Source organism: Nerophis lumbriciformis, linkage group LG11 (genome assembly GCF_033978685.3).
Source record: "Nerophis lumbriciformis linkage group LG11, RoL_Nlum_v2.1, whole genome shotgun sequence".
Taxonomy (NCBI): domain Eukaryota; kingdom Metazoa; phylum Chordata; class Actinopteri; order Syngnathiformes; family Syngnathidae; genus Nerophis; species Nerophis lumbriciformis.
Window position 1 is genome coordinate 31,359,101 of NC_084558.2, and position 26,939 is coordinate 31,386,039.

Genomic DNA, 26,939 nt, shown 5'->3' on the forward strand with positions numbered 1-26,939 from the left:
TCCCGAGTCAAGACAGAGCAAGTCCGAGTCAAGTCCAAAGTCAAGACTGGAAAGTCTCAAGTCAAGTCCCAAGTCCTGCATTTTGAGTTTCGACTCCTTTCAAGTCGTTTAACCACAGACTAATATATTTACACAGATTGTGTATGCTTTTAAAATGCTGTATTTATTTATTAAAACAAGTGCATTTGAAATTGCAGGGAAAAAGATAGTGCTGACATTGCACTTCAAAATAGCACTATTAACCAGTCATTTTAAACATGTAACTCATTCCTTTACAGAATAAACACATTTGAAAAAAACAAGTGCAACTGTACTTATTTGCACAAAAGTGTTAACATTGTATTTCAATGGCATATTGCATTGTAACTAGTTCCACAGCAGTTTCTATCCTGTTCTTACCTTATCTCATTGATCTCATCTCATACTGTATGTGTGTTTATGTGTGCGTACACATGAAAAACATAACAAATATATGAACATAACAATGAACAGAGTTGTACTTTTTAGATGTCAGGACCCTATGCAATATGTACACATATTCTTAATATAGTATACATTTTAACTGACCTTTATTTGACTATGTTTGTCTTTTTGTAGGTGGCTAAAATACGCGGTGCTGCTGACCACCGTCTAACTTTACGTTACTGTGTGTGATACATTGACTAACGTAATGTTACTGTGTGTGATACATTGACTAACGTAATGTTACTGTGTGTGATACATTGACTAACGTTACGTTACTGTGTGTGATACATTGACTAACGTTGCGTTACTGTGTGTGATACATTGTCTAACATAACGTTATGTGTAGGTACCTCATGAAACCCTGCTTAAAAAAAAAATCACTTGACAAAAAGTATGAATAAGGTAGCAAACTGCAGTGGACGCAACAGATTGCCGTGTTTGCAATGACGTTGTAACCATAGACATCTTATAAGTAGACGCAGGTTGCTGTGACGTGAGCAATTTGGCCGCCATCTTGAAGTGGTGATGAGGAGCCGGCGAGCAGCCTAAACTGACAGTTGACAGGTAGAAAACAAAGATGCCGGGCTGGTGTTCAGCGTTTTCCTGCTCAAATGAGCGGACTGTTGAAAATAGGAATCGGGGGATTACTTTTCACAAGTAAGATTTAACATTAACGTACTATTGGTTGTATCTTATGAAAATAATATTACCACAGAGTTGAGAAGGATCAAAGATCTTCAATATTTGTATGTGAAAATCACAAATAAATCTTCTGGGGGAGGATGACGCCCCTACAGGGGTTTGGTTTACAAACTTTCAGCCCCACCTAAAACAAAATTCACCAGCCGCCACTGATTATGATGCATTCTCATTTTAGGCAAAGTATAAGACAATACTTTCTTAACAGTATAATTGTAACCAGGAATAAGTCTTCAATTAACAATATTCAAATACTAACATTGTTGGGTAAAACAGAATTTGGTTTTATTCTGAATCCAGTGAAACAGATTGGTGGTTTTAGCTGATATGAAGACTTTCAGGTGTTTATATGTGTTTATGTTTAAGTATTTGGCAGACGCTTTTATCCAAAGCGACTTACATAAAATAATACATATAAAACAATCACTGCAAATATTATCATTTAAGGGAAGAATGTAATAGAAAATATCAATACAAAGTGTCAAGACAGAATAAACTCTCTGCTGCTGCAGCAACAGAGATACAGTCTATAGGTCCCTAAGATATATAGATATCTAATGTATTCATACATTGTTTATGTAGGATATACGCATGTATATATAACCTAATCATATTGTTTCTTCAACTTAAAAATAGTTTACCGTTTTTTCCCCTTCTCTAGGATTATAATCCCAGTTTTGATCTCGGACGTCTGGTCACTTATAGCATATAAGAATATTATATTACTGTTAAGCAAACTATGAATACTAAAACACGCCAAAACATGTGTCTGTTATCATAGCTACACGTATGACAAAAAAGGGGGGGTGAAAATCAGTGGTATTCAGTGAGGTAAAATGAATTAAATGCGCTGACAGTTCATTGTTCCTGCCAAATGAATTGCACTGAGTGGAGCGGATCACCACTCCAAGATGGCGGCCCCGCGCCTCGTCTGCGCCAGTAGGCAGTAGCGCTCCATGCTGCGTCTACTTATAAGATGTCTATGGTTATAACGTTAGCAGTGAGTTTGCAGCCTCACTGATTTAACTACACAGCAAATACAAGTCACGTAACTTAGCCAATAAACGTTATCTTACATTCAAAACTTACCCTTCTTTGTGCAACTTCAAATGTTGAACATTGTTGCGTCTCCGTCTGTAATATTCGAACTGCGTGATTTCCATACGGCAATTCGTTTTTTGTTAACCAAGTCGTAGTTTTTATACCCGAACGAAACCAACTTTGGCATAATTGTTGCGTTGTTTGACAACTTGTTCGGTGGTTGTACTGCAATTTGATTGGATGAATGCTGCGTGATGAAAACAACGTAGATCTAATTTGATTGGCTGTTGTACTGACAGCACACCAGCTGACAGGAACAACACGCTGAGAGACACAGACGAAGAAAATGAAAAATACGGAGCGCTCCCAAATAACTTTTTAAGCGTTGGATTTTGGGGAAAGTAGCAAGTCATGTCAAGTCATGTCAAGTCAAAAGGCTCAAGTCCAAGTGAAGTCACAAGTCATTGATGTTAAAGTCTAAGTCGAGTTGCAAGTCTCTTTACATTTTGTCAAGTCGAGTCTAAAGTCATCAAATTCATGACTCGAGTCTGACTCGAGTCCAAGTCATGTGACTCGAATCCACACCTCTGCTACTATGCTACTGTATTTTAATGTTGGTCATTATGGTGGTACCTGGTGAAAAGGCTGGAGAACCACTGCTCTAAGGTAAGGCAATCAAGAACAGATTATCATTTAACCCCTTATTAACCTCTCATCGACACAAATTAACCAAAAAAAATTAGCACCATAGATCGCTCTCAACAATATACAAATGTTCTTAACATTAAAGTTTGACTCAGATTTTAAATTCGAAAAACAAATCAGCAGCGTCGTTCAAAAAAGCTTTTATCAATTACGCCAAATAGCGAAAGTGAAACCGCTTCTATCAAGACATGATCTTGAGAAATTAATCCACGCTTTTATCTCGACTCGTCTTGACTACTGCAATGCCCTGTATGTTGGCATTAGCCAGGCCTCCCTCGCCCGCCTGCAGCTCGTGCAGAACTCTGCTGCTCGTCTGCTAACACAGACCCGCAGACGTGAGCACATCACCCCTATTTTAGCGTCCCTTCACTGGCTCCCTGTGCGTTACCGAATACATTTTAAACTCCTTTTATTTGTTTTTAAATGTCTAAACAACCTCGCGCCAACCTATCTCTCCGACCTCCTTCAGCCTTACTGCCCCACCCGATCCTTAAGATCAGCCGATCAGCTGCTGTTGACGGTCCCTGACACAAGGCTGAAGCTTAGAGGTGACAGAGCTTTCGCCGTTGCTGCTCCCAAGCTCTGGAACGACCTACCCCTGAGTGTTAGACAAGCCTCCTCTCTTCCTGTTTTTAAATCTCTCTTAAAAACATACTTTTATTCCATGGCTTTTAACACTGAGTGATATCCATCCTGCAATGGCGCCCCATAATACACCTGCTGTGATCCTGTTTTTATGTTTTTATGTTTTTATTAATTCTATTTTAATTATTTATTTTTTTATCGTGTTCTGTTTGTGTTGTGTTGTGTTTGCTCGGTACTCGTTTTATCTTTTAACCTGTTCATTGTACAGCACTTTGGCTACCCCTGTGGTAAATTTTAAATGTGCTCTATAAATAAAGTTGATTTGATTTGATTTGATTTAACGCGAGGAGAGTCTGAACGACAGAAAAGGTCTGAAAGACAAAGCAGACATCGGAGACAAGAAAGCAGACTTTGCTGATGTTTCTTTTTATAATCATATTTAATCATTACTATTATTATAATTAATTTAAACAGGACAGCAATTTGACAATGAGCTCAGAGTATGTGCTTTTAGTGCCATCTAATGTCTATTTTTAAGTCTGTGTGGTATAAAACAAGTAAAACATCAATACAGTATTTGTTTTACAATTGTTGTTGTGCTCTTTGAGGTCCGGTTTCGAGGAGCACTTGCAACAAACTCACCAGTTGATTAAATATTGAATTACATAAAATATTGCCTCAAAACCTCACTGAAAAAGATGAAATTCGGGCATTTTAGGCCTCGACAATCACAAAGAGCCTGGAGAGACAGATATGAATTAATAATGAATTAATTATATTTTTACAATATGTTTTTTTTGTCCTGTCCAGCTTCTCAGGCAAATCATATTGTTGAATGTAGATGCCCATATCGGCTGTACAATTTTATTTTAGTGTAGGATACTTCTCTTGTTGCCTTATTTGTATTTGACTTTATTAAATGTATTTATATTATTATTTGGTGCAGCCGGGCCGGAGCAGGAGAGGATAGAAAGAGAAAAAAAGGAAGACAGAGGGGGAAATTGTGGGGACAAGAGGGGGATAAGACATAGAGACAAAAACAACAACAGCAACAACAACAATAGAGCAACACCAGCAAATATGATATGTACAAATATGATGGTAAAAGTGATAGCAGAGAAGCAGTTAGTGAAATAAATAATAATACAGAAATGACCATGAGCATTATTACACTACAAATGGAGCAGTACAAATACCAATAGAAATAGCGCTATTGATAATGAACAATACCAACAATTTACCTCTATTATCAACAATACAGTTGTTCAAATGCAACAATACATATATGTAATGATAACTAGAGACACAAAAGAAAGCAGATGAATGGAGGAGAAGAAAGAGAAGCCAGCTACATTAACCTTGTACATTGTTATAGTAACAATAGGTTAAGTTTTGTCAGTGTGCCATGTGTTACCCAGTTTACCCTAGGGCAACAACGTTAATATATGTTTGATTAAACGTGATTATATGTATACAATATGTTATTTAAAAAAGGAGCCCTTGTGCCACACGTTGGACAGCACTTTATAAAATACTGGTGTGTTGCTGAGGATTTGTGAGCCTACAAGTTGAATTAAAGTGGAATTAGTAGCAAATAAATCCTTTAGCAGTGGGGGTCTAAGTCAGAGACTAAAGAAAATAACAAAGCATGTCGCCTAAATTGAATTCTGTTTGACATGCAGAAACCAAAAAATACATTGTTGAGATGTTTTAGCAGCTTCAGGTTTAGACCTGAACCTTCATTGATAATCATGCAAATACATGTTTATGTTACGCGGTTGGCTTCCAATTCCAACCCTTGATGCTGAGTGCCAAGCAGGGAGGTAATGGGTCCCATTTTTATAGTCTTTGGTATGACTCGGCCAGGGTTTGAACTCACAACCTACCGATCTCAAGGAAATACTTGCATTATTTTGTTGATATTGTTCATATTGTGCCCTGTGATGAGGTGGCGACTTGTCCCGGGTGTACCCCGCCTTCCGCCTGAATGCAGCTGAGATAGGCTCTAGCACCCCCCGCAAACCCCAAAAGGGACAAGCGGTAGGAAATGCATGGATGGCTGGATGTTCATATTGTCCATACAAATAATGAATAAAACATGTTTTTCTGCTTTAAACCTTTTCTCTGTGTTGTAATCTGATTACATTTATGATCCACGAATGAAAAGGTAAAAATCATTGCACATGTTAGGTAAAAAAGTATTGGTATCAGCAACACAACATGTACTGAGTATGGGATGGGTACTAAAAAGTGCATATCCTGCAGTAGACGCAGTAGCGCCCTCTGCTGGTGGTTGTAAGTTGGTGGTAATGCGCCAAAGAACACTAATTTATGGATGCATTAATGTAAGAACATGTATGAACATGTTCTTACAGCATAAGCATAAGTGTGCAATAAAGGATGATATATATATATGTTGTTTTTAGCAGGAGACACACATTCTCCGCTTCATTACATGTCAGTTCGAGGTCGTAGAATTTAAAAAAAGAGCATGATTTGTACATTAATACATCGCCATTAAAACGCTTCTTTCATCTTACCTGTCGTCATCTTGGACTTGTGAGTTGGTCAAGTGGAAACCTTTAAGGCATCTGAAGCATCACTTTGTCTTATCTTTCGGTAGTCTCGCGATAATCCTCATAAATCCTCCATCGCGACGATGAATTGGATGTTTTAATGATTTGATGGTTTTATCCTCTCCTCCATGGTGAGCCTCGTCAGCGCGCCTGCGGGCACGCGCGCAGTCTCCTCCTCGCTAATACAAGACGGAGGGGAACATGCTGCGCGCTGGTTGGTTAATTGACTGGCTGACGTCATGGCTGCTGCAGAGGGTGACACAGAGACGTTCTGGGGAATTTCCAGGAATATTCCTGCTGACTCCATCCTTTCTTTTTGTATTTATTATTTTGTGTTTGCTAATATTATTTTTTGTATTATGATTTGTTTTTAATCATGTCCTGTCCAGCCACGCAGGCAAATCATATGGTTCATATTCACTTGTTGCCTTATATGTATTTGACTTAATTAAATTGATGCATTGCATGTTTGGCGCAGGGGGATAGAAAGAAGAGGGAAAAAAGACCAAAGGGAAATTGCAAGGGAGAAGAGCGGGATAAGAGAGAGAGACACCAAAAACAAAAAACAACAACAGAAATACATCAGAAAATACGATGCATACAAATATGACATTAAATTATTATTATTTTTTTTTTTCAAAGAACCAGTTGGTGAAGTCGATAGTAATAACACATATAAGACAATAAACTGCATTGCACTACAAATGGAGCAGTAAAAATACCAATGAAAATACTTACCCAAAAATATCTATCCATTTTCTACCGCTTGTCCCTTTCGGGGTTGCGGGGGGTGCTGGAGCCTAACTCAGCTGCATTCGGGCGGAAGGCGGAGTACACCCTGGACAAGTCGCCACCTCATCACAGGGCCAACACAGATAAACAGACAACATTCACACTCACATTCACATAATTAATAATATTTACCTCTATTATCAACATTACAATTGCTTCAAATGCAGCAACACATGAATGTAATGAATACTTGAACTACAAATTAAAGCAGACAAAGAGGGAGGAAAGACGGCGTGGCGAAGTTGGTAGAGTGGCCGTGCCAGCAATCGGAGGGTTGCTGGTTACTGGGGTTCAATCCCCACCTTCTACCATCCTAGTCAGGTTCGTTGTGTCCTTGGGCAAGACACTTCACCCCTTGCTCCTGATGGCTGCTGGTTAGCGCCTTGCATGGCAGCTCCCGCCATCAGTGTGTGAATGTGTGTGTGAATGGGTGAATGTGGAAATACTGTCAAAGCGCTTTGAGTACCTTGAAGGTAGAAAAGCACTATACAAGTATAACCCATTTACTATCTAAACCTTTTACATTGTTATCAGTTTATGTTGGTTGTTGATGATTGTTATACTATTTGTGTGTATTATTTTGAATTTTTTTTATTTTTTATTTTAACTGCGTGGGTTCCCTCCGGGTACTCCGGCTTCCTCCCACCTCCAAAGACATGCACCTGGGGATAGGTTGATTGGCAACACTAAATTGGTCCTAGTGTGTGAATGTGAGTGTGGATGTTGTCTGTCTATCTGTGTTGGCCCTGGGATGAGGTGGCGACTTGTCCAGGGTGTACCCCGCCTTCCGCCTGAATGCAGCTGAGATAGACTCCAGCACCCCCCGCGACCCTGTAAAGGACAAGCGGAAGAAAATGGATGGATGGATGGATAAATTTAATTGCATTTGCATTCATTTTTGTTATTAATTTTTGGTATTTTATTTTATATAATATTAGACATCATATTAAATGATGTCAATATTTTCATTTGTAATATATTTCATTTTAGTATTATTATTTTTCCTTTTAATTGTTTTTATACAATTTTGTTATTTTTTCTTTTTTTGGTATCATTTTATTTATCATTTTCTTTTTTAAATAGCTTTTTAATGTTGTATTATGATTTGTTATTGTATTTTTTTGTATTCATTTTTATTAGTTTTTTTCCCCATAGGATAATAGACCTTCTTAGTTTCACTTGGAGAATTAATCCCATGGTTACAGAAAAACATCCATCCACCCACCCATCCATCCATCCATCTTTCCCGCTTATCCGAGGTCGGGTCGCGGGGGCAGCAGCCTAAGCAGGGAAGCCCACACTTCCCTCTCCCCAGCCACTTTGTCCAGCTCTTCCCTGGAGATCCCGAGGCGTTCCCAGGCCAGCCGGGAGACATAGTCTTCCCAACGTGTCCTGGGGGTCTTCCCCGTGGCCTCCTACCGGTCGGACGTGCCCTAAACACCTCCCTAGGGAGGCGTTCGGGTGGCATCCTGACCAGATGCCCGAACCACCTCATCTGGCTCCTCTCGATGTGGAGGAGCAGCGGCTTTACTTTGAGCTCCCCCCGGATGGCAGAGCTTGTCACCCTACCTCTAAGGGAGAGCCCCGCCACCCGGCGGAGGAACCTCATTTCAGCCGCTTGTACCCGTGATCTTGTCCTTTCGGTCATAACCCAAAGCTCATGACCATAGGTGAGGATGGGAATGTAGATCGACCGGTAAATTGAGAGCTTTGCCTTCCGGCTCAGCTCCTTCTTCACCACAACAGATCAATACACCGTCCGCATTACTGAAGACGCCGCACCGATCCACCTGTCGATATCACGATCCACTCTTCCCTCACTCGTGAACAAGACTCCGAGGTACTTTAACTCCTCCACTTGGGGCAGGGTCTCCTCCGCAACCTGTAGAAAAACAGTGAGTTAAAAAAAGGGAAAATGCCAAAAAAATTAATAAAACCATAAGTGATACAATGAATGTAGGTAAATAAAAATAACGTCACTTTCGTCAGGGAAAAAGTCAGAATTAGACATGATTTTGAGTGAGTTTTCTGGTTTTCATGCCAGGTGTCATAGTAAATGTTTTCAGCATTGTTGTCCCCAATGAATAAAATGAAACAAAAAAACAACAAAAAAGAGTACAAATGAAATTTAAATGTTAATGTTAACATTAATAATGATAATGCAACTTACACAAAGTTTTTCCTTTAAACATAAGTAATGTCTTTTTTGTGTGTGCTTTTTTTTTTTTTAAACGAAACATATAAAAAATGCTCCACATTTTAATAAATCATAATTTAAAACATTTTTGGGAAATAGACAGTTTACCTGACACACTGCCATTTTGGAGAAACCATTTCCTGGGATAGTCACGTGACTGTCACATGACAACCTCACCGAAATCACTGGACAAAACGAGTTCTGGGCCAGCAAAAAGCTGAAAAGGGACATTTTCAAACATATTCAAAGTGTAACCACTGCTCATTTTTGGGTTAATTAAATATAACTTATTTGCATATTGACTAGCTTTCCCAAAATATCAAAATGGCCCCTGCAGAATGCAGGCCCCAGGGGGAGAAAGGGCTGTAAAAATGTAAGTGGCCACGAGATGGCGCTACCTTCTCGTGTGAGTGTATCCTCGTTACTTTTAACGCATTCATTGCCTGGCCTCTAAATGAGGATACCAAAAATCATGTTCTTTTTGGATGACTTTATTTATAATAAATAGTCCTCGGTAATGCTTGATGTTGGTGGATACAACACATTGGAAAAAAGTGCGACCCCCTCAAAGCCTCATGTAAGTTCACAATGAACATGTAGTTAATGAACAATAAGGGAATTATTATCGAAATGATCGTTTACAGTTGCCGTACATAAAGAAGCCGTGGAAGACAAATTAGGGTGTACCGAACGTGGAATTTGTTCTAAATAATTTAAATGTTTAATACGCAAAGTAGGTCAGAAAGTCCACTGGCATCTTGTTGGGTACACATTTAGTTGGCAACGTTGAATAAAGATAATTCAGTCTGCATGTTTCGATATGGAAAGATGCGAAAGACGTTGTCAAGAAGATGCTAGCTGTCAAGGTTAAGTCGTTATCATAATGCTTTGTTTAGCTAACAACGGTTTCGCATTTAAATGAACGAACTTCAGTCAACAGCGACACGTTTTTTTAACATTGAGCAATATCATAATAAATAAATTGCAAAAGATGTGCAGTAAAATGGTAATTTAAGTGCGAAAAATGCCCAAAATATAAATCCGGTTACGGCCGTAAATTTTGTCATTGCTTAAATTAACATGGCTCTCTGTTCAGACTCAGACAACAACATTACTATGAGCCAATCAGCTGCCTTGTCGACTCCGTGGCGGAAACCAACAACCAATCAGAAAGCCTAAAAGCCGCCATTGACGTTCACAAAGCAACCAATCAGAGTCCTCTTGACGGAATAGTGACCAATCCGGCGCCTGTCTGGGTCCCACGGCGTGACCGGCTGGCCAATGAGCAGCTTGTCGGGATGCACCCAGGGAGAGATGGTCTGCGAGGCCCAATCATCTCCTCAGTGCCGCCTGCCGGTGCCGGGGACTGGTGGTGAGGATTCGCAGCAGCGCTTCAAGACCGGACCGTGAACCCGGAGACGGCACACACTGAGGCGAAAGCAAGACACAGGTGAGTCCGAGGATGCGAACGCGGCCTTGGAGCGCTGGGTGTGTTTTTTGAAACGACAACGGCGGGATTGGTGTGGCGGAAAGACGGCTTGTTGTTACGCCATGTCACGTTACGTCCTACCGGCGCTTATACTGACAGACAATGGAGCTGCTTTGCTTTTAATTGATACGGCTTGACACTGATGCACGGCGGCCGTCGTCTCACACCGCTAACATACAGTCAAATGTCGTCGGTGCCGTCTTAATGAACCGTTTGGCGGGTGTTTGCTTGTGTTTTGGCGGATGGTGATTGCATTGTGATGGCAGCGGAATGCCTCCAGTCCGCCTCATTGTTAGATGTCAGTCTCGGGGGTCCAGGCTGGATACCGCAAACACTACAAACGTAAATGCTCGTTTCAAGATGTCAGGGTGCTTTTATTTAGGCAAAGCGGCTTCAAGTGGGGGATTAAAGGCGCTGGGGGGAGGCCGGCGGCTGCTGATGGCTCTCAGCAATTAGGAAGGAGGAAAAAAAAATTGGAAATGCATCAGCCATTTACGTAAAGACTCAACTGGGCTCATATGCACCTAAATGGCTGCCTGACTACCAACATCACACTGCAAGCCAGGCTTCATCCTGGGCTGCTCATTTGTTTGCTGTCTTAAATTACTTAAATTATTGTGCACTTTATGGCATTCATCTAATGTTTGCAACATAACAGTCACTGTAAATATATATCTAACTTTTTAAGAAACATACATGCTGGGTGTTTCTGTTGCCGTCTGCCAAAGCTGATTCTTCAAGGCAAGAAACTTGCCATTGTTTTGCTGTTTTACAACCGGGGCTCCCCTTTTCAAATTGTCATAGCAGTCCCACAACCTTTTGGCCCTGGAGAAGACGCAACCAGGACTTGATAAACTCTCACCGTGATAGTGGTTCGGCATGAATGAAAGGTTCCTGCTGTTGGAGAGTGAATGAACTGTAGTATTCTCAATTGGAGTCTTTCCTCTTCCTATTTCCAGCCCAGAGTCCCCTGGCAGCCCCCCAGTAGCTTCTACACAAAGTCTGGCATTGTCTTTAGGACAGGTTTTTACACCGTTTGACATCAATATTAAGGGAATTATTAACTACAAGATGGGTTACGCTGATGTTTGCAGAGTGTTGCCAAATGGGCCGGAAGCTCTGCTGCTCTGGCATTACTGGAGAGTGTTTAAAATTAATACTAACAATGAAGGAAAAGTGAAAAATAACGGTAGGGCGCCAGGAAAGAATAGCAAAATATGTGAATTTCCCGTGGAAAACGAGAGGGCTGACGTGTATGTTTCTGACGACTTGAACTAACCAGTGTGACTCTCTTGTTAAAAAGACCTAGGTATGTCTAACTATTGTTACATTAGGCTTTTCATCTTTTTATTATTTGAGATGTAGCAATAAACGGCAACAACGATAACTGCTGTAAAACTCCAGGCGGTTGGTATTACCGTATAATCGAAAAACCGTGATTGATAACCACATGTTGATAAAATTATGGACCAACTAGCGTTGGTTTGCTAGATAGCTTAAATGCTAACATGAAAACGAGACATATTCGCCATTAATAAATGTCATACCCCAATCTAAACTTGTATAAACATGTTACTGTCTAAACAACTAAGATAAAGTAAACACATTGGACATAAAGGATGTGCGGTCTTGACACAGAATGATCGACAGTGCTGAGTTGAAACAGACAGTTTTAAACAGAAAGTGAACTCGGATATTGTGTACTTACAGTATATTAAAAAATAAACTTTGTTAAAATATTTCAGTGTGTTCATAAGTATTTCTTGAGCACATTCAACAGTACTGCGATAACAACAATGATAATTTTGGTAACAATAACCGTGATATTATATATATATATATATATATATATATATATATATTTATATTTATATTTATGTCGTTGCATCCCTAAATGGAACCTTGAGGAACACTACTAGCATAGCCAAATAAGTTGAACAAATGACTACTGATTGCATCAAAGTAAACATGCTACAGAAACACCGAAAATTTTAAATCAAACTTTGGAGGCATTGCTGTGATATTTGTAAAACAATCTTGCGTTCCTTAATACTTAATCTAAAGTGGCTGTTTTGAATTTGCTGTCTTGTGACGTTATCACACCTGTGACGTCAGCGGATTGTCCGTATAAATCTACCCAAAGTGCTTTGCGCGATTGCGCCATTGTAGTCCGCATTGTAGTAAATAAGCTCCTTTTTCTTTGTGATCCTCTTGTTGTGAAGCAGCAGACTGTCTCGTAAATGCAAATGTATCCTCCTCTGTCACCAATTTTTTAATACAAAATAGCATATAGTTCAAACTTTTATTCGTCAGTAGACTCAATAAGAAAGCGCTATAAAACTACAACAGAGATGACTGGGAGAAGACACTGTTAAACCGGAGCCACATAAACAAGACCGCCCACAAAACAGCGCATTCTGAAGAGACAGTCAGAGAGCGGTTTGAAAACGGTCTGTAAAACATAATATATGCAACAATTTAACCAAGGAACCACCATTACATGTTATGAAGGAAGTGTATTAAATGTAGAAAAAAAAATCATAATATGACCCCTTTTAAAGGGATGCTTTGAGAAATATCTCAGTTATGTAAATCAAAAGTTTGAAGCCCAGTGTTCTGTTTGTTAGCAAAGTTAAATGTCAATGCAAGGATTTTCCATTCAGTACATGTCCATGCACTAAATTTTTCTCAAAAAGTTCAGGTCCTAATTAGGATCCTACACCCATGGAAAAGGTTTAACGGCTCGTTTTTGAAAAGTCGGACTAACACGCCTGGATTGTGCGATTGAAAACAGATCTCTATACATCATGTATATCAGAGCTAGGCTGTTTACTTGTAAGGAGCCGCAAATGCTTGTTCTGATGTCATAGAAAAACCGGAAAAGCGATACGTTAATGAGTGCTAAAAATAATTAAGTCCCCCCCCCCGTGTACGGGAGACACATGGTGTATGACCAATAGTCGCATTAGAGACTTTGTATGGACATTCAGTCCATGCCCTGAATTAGTCAGATTTATCAAATAGTTTGACTCTAAATAAGCATCCTATAAAGTATGGAAACATCTTAATCCGATCCTGTTAAATTGCTACATACACGCTGCATTTGTGCTCTCCAAACTGATTTACAATAACTCCGTATTCCACACAACTGGAAAGAAGATGGTCCAGAACAATAGCAAACTTCATCTGGAACAGTACCAGTCGGTGCATGAACAGTCTTTTCCTTCGGATTTGGAAGTCCTTTCATCAATACACAGAGCTCCTTATGAATGAATTCCAAGACATTCAAAAGTTTTGTTTCCATGATTCTCCGTCTGACAATTCCTTCGAAAAAACCCTCCTGTCGGGCTTTCTTTGCTTCGAACCTGCATCCGCTCCGATACGTTATTAGTAGTAGCGTCACGCGGAGGAGGCAAGAGGAGAGGACAAGTTAAGATAGTTTGAGTCTAAAGTAGTGAATCAAGAAAATAATAAATGCTTTGTACACTTAAGCAGAATGCTAACAGGAACCGTGTCACAGCAAAGAGAAACCAGCTGAGAAGAGGAAATTAGTAAGTTAATTAATAAATCAGGAGAGACAATAATATCCACACAGTAAGGTCACACATCTGTCAGCCATAGATATGAATGAGCAGATTGACCACGCGCATATTTGACCCGCAAGTTTAAGGCAACAGGGGCCAAAGTGTCTGAACATTCTGTGGTTTTAGAATGCACAAAAATTCAATCAAGGATGCCTGCTTGCCAATTAGAGTCTTTTATTTATTTTTTCACTCATCAGGCTACTACTGTTCTCATGTATCTAGTCTTTTATATATTCTGTGTGTGTGTGTGTGTGTGTGTGTGTGTGTGTGAGTGTGTGTGTGTGAGTGTGTGTGTGTGTGTGTGTGTGTGTGTGTGTGTGCGCACGCGCGTGTGCACGCACACACTAGTCCAAAAACTGGAAATGAAGCAACACGGCATACGTCAGTATGCCTTTGTAATAATTAACTGTATTACATTTGAATACATCAGAATTGACGCTATATTAACAATATACAATATAATAATGATATATAATAATTATAGATGTATAAATAATCGATTTATAATCAAATCGGAGCCCCTGAATTGTAATCGAATCGTGAAGTACCCAAAGATCCCCACCTCTACAAAGGAACTTCCTTCCTTCCTTCCTTCTTTCCTTCCGTCCGTCGTCCGTCCTTCTCACTTGAGGATTTCTCTACAAGTATGCAATTGGGTTTAGGTCTTGAGTTATGCTTGCATGCATGTAGTCTGTTTCCGTGTTTATATTCAGAGTGCAGCCCTATTAGTCTTTTCCTGGAAATGTTCGAATGTTTCAAGGTGGAAAATTGAGCGTGCAGATTGCCATGAATATTGATCTCTGCTCTCTGTTGACGCAACCTTATGACAGAAGTATGCATCATGTATGAAAACGCTTTAGTAAACAATCCATTGTTGGCAACATACTGCTACTTCTTCCTTTTATTGGTCAGCAGTACAGATTGCTCGCACGGTCAATACTGGAAAATGTGTCTTCAGCTCTACTCCATCTTTCCTGAATGTTGTACCTGAGCGGGCTAATCTGGATTTGTGTGCATTAACCCCATATATACGCATACATGCTGGTTCTAAACAATTACATATTTCAAATGGGTTCTTCATTAGGTGGCAGTATGTATTAAAATCAACTACAGGTGGCCTCGAGTTCTGTTCATAAACTGTGATGTACAGTAAGTCAAGTTTTAAAGCAAGTCGGAATTTATGTACTCTGGTTCTGTTTGCACAGTACGATGTCTATAGATGCATGTATGTCCCGGACGTATGGAGGAATTGGTGTTTTTCAAAATATGCAAAAGGACTAAGCTCCAGAGGATCGTAACAATTACTTTGATAAATTGGTGTGACCACGAAAGGGACAAGCGGTAGAAAATGTTAGGAAATTAACTTTGCCGCACAGTACTGACTTCCAGATCCATGTGGTATCACTGACAGGATGTAATGAAGTTGGGCATACAAGTCACTAGATGCCTATAACTATGTCATTTGCGGTTACAGAAAAAAAATGTAATATAATGACATACACTCAGAGTTTGGTGTACCAGGCATTCCAATAAGACTGAATATATAACTTATCTGATCTATCCATCCATTTTCGGCCGCTTGTCCCTCTCGGGGTCGTGGGGGTGGCTGGAGCCTATCCTAGCTACATTCGATAAAAAATAAAATTCTTAGTCTTTTTGTATTTTCAGTCCAGAAGGCCATGAGTCTGTTAGAATTTGATAAAAGGTTCTATCCGTGGCTCAGTTGGTAGAGCGGCCGTACCAGCAACTTCAGGGTTCCATGTTCAATCCCCGCTTCCGCCATCCTAATCACTGCCGTTGTGTCCTTGGGCAAGAAACCTTAGCCACCTGCTCCCAGTGCCACCCACACTGGATTAAATGTAATTTAGATAATGGGTTTTACTATTTAAAGCGCTTTGAGTTACTAGAGAAAAGCGCTATATAAATATAATTCACTTCACTTAGTGCAGAGGTAGTTCGTATAACCAAATACACAACTACGTGTCATTTTGATGATTGTTATATTTTTGAACTTAGTTTTTAACCTACACTTGATGACGTAGGCTGTAAAAGAGTATATATATTTTAATTGTAGCTAAGTTAGCACCTACTAAGGGTAGGAACACGGAAAATCGTAAACTGAAGACTGCCTCTACTGATATTAAATGAGCAAAAAAAGAGCCACACTTACAGGTATATCATTGAATGATACTCTTATTACCCTCCTTGAAATGTGTGTGTGTGTGTGCGCGTGCGTGTGTGTGCAGGCTGTCTATTGTTCTGGCTTTGTTGTCAACAAATCCAATGGAAAGACTAAGTACTTACTCACTTCCTAACTGTGTGCGTGTACCTTTTGGTTGTCATTTGGATTCAAGGATTAAAAGAATTAACGAGTATCATATATTTAAAAAATATGGTTGTATTTTGTGTTACCAGTTGCATTTCTTTGGACTGTCAGTCCAGGAACAAGACCTTTGCATCTTCTGCCGTTTGCGTAAAATAAATGGTAACATTGCAATTGGCGCATTCATCACTAATGGAATGCGCCATTAGTTGGAATGAGATAAGTCTCAGGCTCAGTAGTTTTCAAATAAATGCCACCCTCAGCAGAAAATCAAGCATATGTTTATTTTAGTCAGATATCGCAGCTGTGGTGTTTTTTGTTTTTAAAGTGTTGTCGTGAAATAAAATGTGCAATTCTGCATGTTTTTGATAGGAACGTAAAATTAAAATCTTGGTTCATTGGTTATAACTAAATACAAAGGCACTTTTGTTTGCAGTACCTATCAATGAACCTACTCAGTGGACTAGTGGTTAGAGTGTCCGCCCTGAGATCGGTAGGTTGTGAGTTCAAACCCCGGCCGAGTCATACCAAAGACTATAAAAAAAAATGGGACCCATTACCTCCCTGCTTGGCACTCAGCATCAAGGGTTGGAATTGGGGGTTAAATCACCAAAAATTATTCCCGGGCGCAGCCACCGCTGCTGCTCACTGCTCCTCTCACCTCAAGTGTGATGGGTCAAATGCAGAGAATAATTTCGCCACACCTCGTGTGTGTGTCTGACAATCATTGGTACTTTAACTGTAACTACTATCCTGTCACATCATCCAATCGCAGTTGGCTGCGTGATATAGCAATGATGACATGGTGGCAGTTATGTCAGCATGCTAAAAGTCTGGAAAGTTATTTTTACTCAAGAGTTTTGTGATTGTTGAGGCCTAAAATGTCTGGTTTATCTGCAACTTTTTCAAAAATTTGCAATGGTTTGTGGCTGATTGTTTTAAATAAGATTGCTGTCTATCTGTGTTGGCCCTGCGATGAGGTGGCGACTTGTCCAGGGTGTACCCCGCCTTCCGCCCGATTGTAGCTGAGATAGGCTCCAGCGACCCCGAAGGGAATAAGCGGTAGAAAATGGGGGGATGGATGCTTTAGGTTGTAATTTCATGAATTTGTTGTCAATATTTTTAATTGTACTTTGTGGGTATTCACCAATCCACATTTTTGCATTTCTGATCCCACCCCAATACCTTAATTTTGGATATTTGTTGATACAGATACAGTTTTTCTGCTTACCATAACTTCCATTCTTTTTTTCTAATAAATGGCGCACTTCCTCAACATTGAAATTACACTTTTAACATGTGTGCATTAATAAAATTGATAAATCACTCAATGATTAATCGAAGCAACAGAATTCAAATCGAATTTTTTTTGTAATCGATTTAATCAGCCATGGTTTGCTGTGCGATTATATGATCGATGATCGTGATAAATGTCAGCCATAACTCGGAGTTACTATATCCAGGGCCCTATGATTTACGCGTCAACAGAATCGTGGACGGAATCTAGCCAGCATTACTGCACCCTTCTCTGTGTCTGCATACGGAACGCGCGGTCACCTCAAACTACAAAACTAACTTCAAAATACAGAGGTGAACAGTTCCCAACTTCTGTCAGGTGATTTATCGTTTGGAAATTTGATGACGACTTGTCAGCCAAAAGCTGTGTGAAAAACACAGTGCTATTACTGCTAATGCTAGCCAGTCGTGGACACACCGATGCCGCGCTAAACATTTTCATTGGTAAGTTAATGACAACGTGGCAGCTTCTAATACCATGGTTTGATCACCTGTGTTGAAATAATACTTGATCTGTCCTTGCATGTGATTTATTTTACTTGAAACTCTAAGCATTTATGGTTATGGTTTGAGTTTATTTTTGAACATGCATACAATTACAATATGGAATATCACATGTTTCCAGTGCCTCATTTTAACATGTCTGAAAAGTAGGAAGAAGCAGAACTTATTTAATCCTACCCCTTTTCTATTACACATTTGATCACTTTCTTAATTTGCAACACAATTTAAATCCATAAGTAATAACCATTAAAGTTCTTCTGAATAAATATGTATGTAAGTTGTCATTCACATAAAGAGATAAGATTATCGAATTTTTAGTAAGGATCAAAATGTTTATCTGGATTCTTCTTTTTACTTTGTAAACACTTTAGGAGCGGTATAGCTCGGTTGGTAGAGTGGCCAGGCCATCAACTTGAGGGTTCCAGGTTCGATCCCAGCTTCTGCCATCCTAGTCACTGCTGTTGTGTCTTTGGGCAAGACACTTACCCACCTGCTCCCAGTGCCACCCACATTGGTTTAAATGTACGGTAACTTAGATATTGGGTTTCACTATGTAAAGCGCTTTGAGTCACTAGAGAAAAGCGCTATATAAATATAATTCACTTCACTTCACTAATTCACTTCAGGGGGAGCTGCATTTTTTGGATAATTTTGTCAATCGTTTATAATCATTATGAAAAAAAGTTATTTTTTGCATTCTGACATGTAAAAATCGGCTCGTTCTTGGTAGCTAGTAATGCAGCTAATTGGAACAATCAATTCTACCTCTAAATCACTTCAAAAATGCATTCAACAATACTTAATTTACATTCCGTAACCTGTATAATAACCAAACTGTAGCGACATTGTTGTTGTAAGAGCGAACACTGAGGAACTCTCTTTCTAGCGTAGTAACACATCAGCGTGGTTTGGCATTCGCCAAGACATAAGCTAGCTTCTACATCAACACAAAACACATTTGAGTTAGAAATGCATAACACAATGCGATAAGACGCCAATCTGTACTGATTGAAAAACATGAACAATCATATTACAGTATCTGTATTAGCCCATGTTTTGTTTGTACACAGCTCACCAGACACTACTGTAGTTGTAATAACAAGCATGACATGCTGTGTGTATCATGATCAATATAAAGTGTGACTTACTCAATGGACAGTGGTGTCTTGGGTGTAGCTGGCCGGGGACGTTTTTTTCTGTTTTATTTGGGGTAAGCACGCCATTTATGTCGAAATAGCTGGTCTCTAAGGCCATGTCTACACTAAGTCGTTTAACCACTTAAACAAATAATTATTTAGCCTAAGCCCCGTTTCAGCCACACTAAACCATCGTTTAAGGTCCCTCTCCTCGGACAAATTTTTACACGGGTAAGTCAGCCGTGTATTTCTTGAATCTCCGGCACTTAGCTTTGTATGGACTCATTGATCGTTTACAAAGTGAGTTCGGAGAGGAAGTGACGCCAGAAAGACCCCGCCCACACAGGAAGTGACGCCAGAAAAACCGCGCTCCACACAAGAAGAGACATCAGAAAGAACGCGCCATAGTCAGCTTCATAACAAAGATGGAGGCGGATCATTCAGACATGCCCGTGTTTCTCCTTCTTGTACATGTACAGGCGCTTTTGGAAATCACAAATCAATACCTTAAGAGAAGGCAACGGGCGATTTATGCTATTTCGGATACAACACTTCTCAGACGGCAAGAGATCTTTCAAATGTGAGCTGTGAGTCTATTTACCGTGGATGTGATACAGGCAGTGTGTGACTATAAATATTGCTTTATGGTGTGACTGTGAAATGGCCAGGCAGCGTGCATGATGCCCGCATCTTTGCTAACTCCGCCATTAGAGCGCAGCTTAAACATGGAACCACCCCCTCGTGTCCCAAACAACTGCTGGAAGATGAAGATCCGGTCCCTTTTTTTTATTTTGGGTGACCCAACTTATCCCCTGGCGCCATATCTCACAAAAGAATACCCCAACGGCGCAGTCAACCCACAACAACAATACTTTGGGTATTCTCTGTCTAGATTAATTGTTGTAATTGTTGTAAAATGTTCTTTATTGCATTGTCTACTTTCTCATGTCGATTAAAGATTTGATTAATTTATGATGGCTCAAACGTGATTCACTACAATAGGGCCCCACAGCACACTGGATTGTAGTTAATTGAAATACCACAACACTGGATATTGTTCAAAGGAGAAACATTTTAATTTAAAAACTTGCACACAAAACACAGCAAACAAATGTAAAATGCACAGCAAACGATTTACAATATAGCTCTTTTAAATAACTTCACAGTGAAGTAAAGTCATATACTGGGGAGATTAGAGCAGTTAGACGCTCAGGTGTTTTGTTTTTTTTGTTTTTTTTCCGCGCATGCGTACTAGGTCGCGTTGCGCCGGCGGACGGAGGGGGGCGAGGGTCTTAAATTGTGGCATTGTGTGTGGACACGGATAAGGTTAGGTGTAATTTACCCTGGGTAACCTTATCCGACTTAGTGTAAACAGGGCCTAGTGGTTAGAGTGTCCGCCCTGAGATCGGTAGGTTGTGAGTTCAAACCCCGGCCGAGTCATACCAAAGACTATAAAAAATGGGACCCATTACCTCCCTGCTTGGCACTCAGCATTAAGGGTTGGAATTGGGGTTAAATCACCAAAAATGATTCCCGGGCGCGGCACAGCTGCTGCCCACTGCTTCCCTAACCTCCCAGGGGGTGAACAAGGGGATGGGTCAAATGCAGAGGACAAATTTCACCACACCTAGTGTGTGTGTGACAATCATTGGTACCTTAACTTTAACTTTAAATTTCACATTTTGAAGCTTTGTGTCGCTTTCACCTCGCTCTGTTGGCTTCTGTCTGCTCCGACATCTCACTCTTCTTTGTGCTTGCTTCTTGAAGCAGAAGTTAATCCTACATTCATTCAGGTTCAAAAAGATAAGGTTGTGAATCGTCTTATTGTCCAAAAATAGTCGTCTTTGTTGTTTACCAATTCTGCTATGATTAGAAGACACACAAGCGTTTTGTATGAAGAAGTAGGAACACACTGCAAGTTGGATGTGCGCTGCTATGAAAACGGAAATCAATGTGCGAAAGAAGTCAGTTCCGGCATTGATTAAAATGATGAAAATACGGTAAATATTGAACATATTACATATTGTTATGAACGTGTCTGTTACTACATTATATATAGACTTGCAGTGTGTATATTAAACATTGCTGGAGGGTCTTGAAGGGCTTTGAAGGCTACAACGGTGAAATTACCCTCTGCATTTGACCCATCCACTTGGTTGTTGATGTGCTTCTTATTTCTTTAATGCTTTGTTGTTTACGCGGTATGTTAAAAACATATTTAACTAATCCAGAGTTCCTTTGTTTTTTTTAGTACATACTCTTGAAAACTGGCATATTAAAAACAATCGCAATTAATGATTGAGATCGGATGATACAGTTTGAAAAAAATAATTGTGATATTTTTTTTTTGCCATGTTGCCCAGCCCTGTTGCATGGTATCAAAAATCTTGGCATTTCTGATGCGAGTATTGGAAACCGATACTGATACGGGTTCGGCCACATCCCTAGTTCTTTGTAACCTTAACCCCAAAAAGCACATATACAAACCCTGTTTCCATATGAGTTGGGAAATTGTGTTAGATGTAAATATAAACGGAATACAATGATTTGCAAATCCTTTTCAACCCATATTCAATTGAATGCACTACAAAGACAAAATATTTTATGTTCAAACTCATAAACTTTATTTATTTTTTGCAAATAATAATTAACTTAAAATTTCATGGCTGCAACATGTGCCAAAGTAGTTGGGAAAGGGCATGTTCACCACTGTGTTACATCACCTTTTCTTTTAACAACACTCAATAAACGATTGGGAACTGAGGAAACTAATTGTTGAAGCTTTGAAAGTGGAATTCTTTCCCATTCTTGTTTTATGTAGAGCTTCAGTCGTTTAACAGTCCGGGGTCTCCGCTGTCGTATTTTACGCTTCATAATGCGCCATACATTTTTGATTGGAGACAGGTCTGGACTGCAGGCGGGCCAGGAAAGTACCCGCACTCTTTTTTTTTTACAAAGCCACGCTGTTGTAACACATGCTGAATGTGGCTTGGCATTGTCTTGCTGAAATAAGCAGGGGCGTCCATGAAAAAGACGGCGCTTAGATGGAAACATATGTTGTTCCAAAACCTGTATGTACCTTTCAGCATTAATGGTGCTTTCACAGATGTGTAAGTTACCCATGTCTTGGGCACTAATGCACCCCCATACCATCACAAATGCTGGCTTTTGAACTTTGCGTCAAAAACAGTCTGGATGGTTCGCTTCCCCTTTGGTCCGGATGACACGATGTCGAATATTTCCAAAAACAATTTGAAATGTGGACTCGTCAGACCACAGAACACTTTTCCACTTTGCATGAGTCCATCTTAGATGATCTCGGGCCCAGAGAAGCCGGCGGCGTTTCTGGATGTTGTAGATAAATGGCTTTCGCTTTGCATAGTAGAGCTTTAACTTGCACTTACAGATGTAGCGACTGTATTTAGTGACTGTGGTTTTCCTAAGTGTTCCTGAGCCCATGTGGTGATATCCTTTCGAGATTAATGTCGGTTTTTGATACAGTGCCGTCTGAGGGATCGAAGGTCACGGTCATTCAATGTTGGTTTCCGGCCATGCCGCTTACGTGGAGTGATTTCTCCAGATTCTCTGAATCTTTTGATGATATTATGGACCGTAGATGTTGAAATCTCTAAATTTCTTGCAATTGCACTTTGAGAAACGTTGTTCTTAAACTGTTTGACTATTTGCTCACGCAGTTGTGGACAAAGGGGTGTACCTCGCCCCATCCTTTCTTGTGAAAGACTGAGCATTTTTTGGGAAGCTGTTTTTATACCCAATCATGGCACCCACCTGTTCCCAATTAGCCTGCACACCTGTGGGATGTTCCAAATAAGTGTTTGATGAGCATTCCTCAACTTTATCAGTATTTATTGCCACCTTTCCCAACTTCTTTGTCACGTGTTGCTGGCATCAAATTCTAAAGTTAATGACTATTTGCAAAAAAACATGTTTATCAGTTTGAACATTAAATATGTTGTCTTTGTAGCATATTCAACTGAATATGGGTTGACAATAATTTGCAAATCATTGTATTCCGTTTATATTTACATCTAACACAATTTCCCAACTCATATGGAAACGGGGTTTGCATAAGTAAATCTAAGAAAAACATGCTTTATTTATATGCATAGTTTGAATACAAATTGTGATATTTTCACCGGTTTTATTACGAAAACTAACCAAACCTAACATTCTCGAAACCTATTGGTAAATTACTGTATTATAAAAGCCAACATCACCTAATGTTCCCCTTGTTATTGTCGTTCATGAGTTGCAGACATTCCACCTGTTTGTTTTGCTCTTGGAAAAGTGCTTGTTTATTGTATAAGCATTAACCCGCTTTCTTTGAGAACATTGGAGAACTGTTAAACGGCATCCATAAATGTACAAACAGTTTGATTAAATCGGGTTTTTGAGCGAGAGCGTATCCGCTAGCGCCAAACTTAATTGTGGCAAATATCCTCACGGCAGACCCCTGAATTTTCTTGGCTTTTTTAGGTTGTTGAAGCCATGAATTCCTAATTTGGCAGGAGCTTTTTCCACAAATTGCGTTTAATGTTTTTTTTGTGAAATTAATAAATTTCAGTATGTGCAATTTATTAATAGTTGCCAATTTCCTCCTGTGTAATTTTATCAGTGCTTGTATTAAAAAGTAATTAGTGCATGAACTAATATTAAAGAATTAAAACACATTAAAAACGGTCCTTAAACATTTTAGCCAAATGGCACACTGAAAGATTACCACCTCTACAAAATGAAAGCACAATAGGCTTTATTCAGCCACAGAAAAGTGCACCTGTATCCCTAAAGAAACATCATTAAGACTGCATAAATGCCAAAAAAAATAAAATTAAAAACATCATGCTAAAAATGACTAAACGACGCAAAATGTATGCTCATAGACTAAGGCTGGTCAGATATCGTCTTAGACTTGGCTTGGTCAGATCTAGTCTGAGAATGCAATGACCTGGATGAATGAAAACATCCATTGACAAAATCAAATGACCTGGATGAATGAGAACATCCATTGACAAAATCAATCAGTGATTTTGTTTTTTGCAAACTATCTAAGACAATGTTAGTATCAACAGCACCTCTGCCGGTTGCACTCAAGTAGTTCACACAAGTTATCCTCAATTTCTGCAAGGTGTGATTATTCTGCAATCAGTTAATCCTTAACAATAGTTTATTTCGGTCATCCCTAGTGTCTATAAATTTGGGACAGTCAAAACGGTCCAGTATGTCATTTAAAATCCAGATGTTATCTCACCTCTGTAACAAAACGCCTGATCAGACTTCAGATTGGGCTGCCGCGGCAGCATTTTGAGCGTCATAGAGTAATAAACAAGCAAGGTGGCCTGATGTCCGTTGCACAATTCCAACGTAAGAAGGGTCTTGTGTCTGCAGTTGGCCGCTGAATAGCAAGTGTTGATGAGAGCACAATGTGTGGGCTGTACTTGCAGAGCGGCATTCTCCATGAGCTTCAAAAAGCTTGCTAACATTGCCAAAGCCTCTATAGGTTCATCACAACAAGCGGCACCTTTCATGTTGCAAATGATACTTTGAAATGAAAACATGGAGAAATGTGTTCGCAACAAAATAACACATTTTCATTTTTGATTGGTTGACTATTCGAAAAATTTGGTCGAAGGATTAGTCTTTAGGAAATGGGTCGTTAATGGCGGTTCTAAAAGCATTTTCTTTTTTAAATGATAGTGTTGTATTGTGTAAAATAAATAAAAAAGTATCTTTTTATATCCTTCTATGTGTTTCACCTACCATGATAGTAGGGAGGCCCCCAAAACTCCTTGTTCAGGTGTCACAAAGCCCACCTTTGAACGTCTTCTCTTTCGGTTTTGGACCAATATGTACAATAAAAGTGATCTTTTTTTTAAAAGCGATTAGTTCCAGCTCCAACAACAATATTGATGTTGCTTTAGACACCATTGTTTATAACTATTACTAAACACAGAATGCTAATAGCTTGTCAACAAAAGGAGTGGTTGCTTACTCAGGAAAGCACTGTCCTCTAGCGTTTTGGAATAGAATTGCAAATCACACTTCAGCCGCCGGGGAAGAGCTTTTAACGAATCAAGACACAATCAACACAAGCTATATGACAAACTGGGTGGAAGGGCCACAGCTACACCCGCTGCTCGTTGAGAAGAGCAATACATTCCATATCAGAGTTGCCATAAGTCTTTGCACTAGGCTTGTTGCTAGCCGCTTTAAAAAAAAAGAGAAGTCTAAATACAAGGTAAAATTACTTAAGAGGTTGACAGTAGATTTTGAGAAAAAACGTAATTGCGATTTTGAGAAAAAACGTAATTGCGATTTTTCTCACCAAGATTGCAATTTGATTTGCGATTTTTTTACATAAGATATACATAACCCTGCTAAAATAATGAGTGACAAAGACATGCCACACATTAGAACAATATGCAATAATTTACTTAGAAAAATGGGCTTAGAGCTTTTGTCTACATTATGCTCTTAAACTAAAGAAATAACCAGTGTTGGTCATCTTACCTTAAAAAAGTATTTAGTACGTCATTGTAAGAGTAACTAGTTACTCAGCAAAGTAACTGACGGTATTTTTCATTTTGTTATTTAATACGCTATTACGTTCGATAACATAACGTCAATGATGTTTACATTAACTGAAGAATAAAGACACTATATACAAAACACAAAACCAGTGAAGTTGGGACATTGTGTAAATCGTAAATAAAAACAGAATACAAGGATTTGCAAATGCTTTTCAACTTATATTCAATTGAATAGACTGCAAAGACAAGATATTTAATGTTCAAACTGAGAAACTACATTTTTTTTGCAAATAATCATTAACTTAGAATTTTATGGCAGCCACACTATGCAAAAATGTTGGCACAGGGGCATTCCCCCCTGAGATCGGTAGGTTGTGAGTTCAAGCCGAGTCATACAAAAGACTATAAAAATGGGACACGTTACCTCCCTGCTTGGCACTCAGCATCAAGGGTTGGAATTGGGGGTTAAATCACCAAAAATGACCCAGGCGGTGATCAAGGTTGATGGGTCAAATGCAGAGAATAATTCCGCCACACCTAGTGTGTGTGTGTGACTATCATTGGTACTTTACTTTATAACTTTAATTTTTACCACTGTGTTAAATGGCCTTTCCTTTTAACAACACTCAGTAAACTTTTGGGAACTGAGGAGATTATTTTTTGTAGATTTTCAGGTGGAATTATTTCCCCTTCTTGCTTGATGTACAGCTTAAGTTGTTCAACAGTCCGGGGTTGTCGTATTTTACGCTTCATAATGCGCCACGCATTTTTAATGGAAGACCGTCCTGAACTACAGGCAGGCCAGTCTAGTACCCGCACTCTTTTACTACGAAGCCACGCTGTTGTAACATATGCAGAATGTGGCTTGGCATTGTCTTGCTGAAATAAGCAGGCATCCATGAAAAAGTTGTGCTTGGATTGCAACATATTTTGCTCCAAAACCTGTATGTACCTTTCAGCAATAATGGTGCCTTCACAGATATGTAAGTTACCCATGCC

At 39.5% G+C, this 26,939-nt stretch overlaps 2 protein-coding genes across 2 annotated transcripts in view; one reads left to right on the top strand and one right to left on the bottom strand.

Moving 5' to 3' along the window:
- Positions 1-6,248, bottom strand: part of gnrhr1 (gonadotropin releasing hormone receptor 1) — a 28,236-nt gene extending 21,988 nt beyond the window's left edge. Inside the window, exon 1 of the mRNA XM_061966811.1 lies at positions 6,036-6,248. Coding sequence (XP_061822795.1) covers positions 6,036-6,045 — 10 coding nt within the window. The 5' untranslated portion in view covers positions 6,046-6,248. The remainder of the gene's footprint in view (positions 1-6,035) is intronic.
- Positions 6,249-10,398: 4,150 nt separating this feature from the next.
- The window catches only part of gatad2b (GATA zinc finger domain containing 2B), a 135,022-nt gene continuing 118,481 nt past the window's right edge, over positions 10,399-26,939 (top strand). Inside the window, exon 1 of the mRNA XM_061966809.1 lies at positions 10,399-10,510. The gene's annotated coding sequence lies outside the window, so the exon portion shown is untranslated. The remainder of the gene's footprint in view (positions 10,511-26,939) is intronic.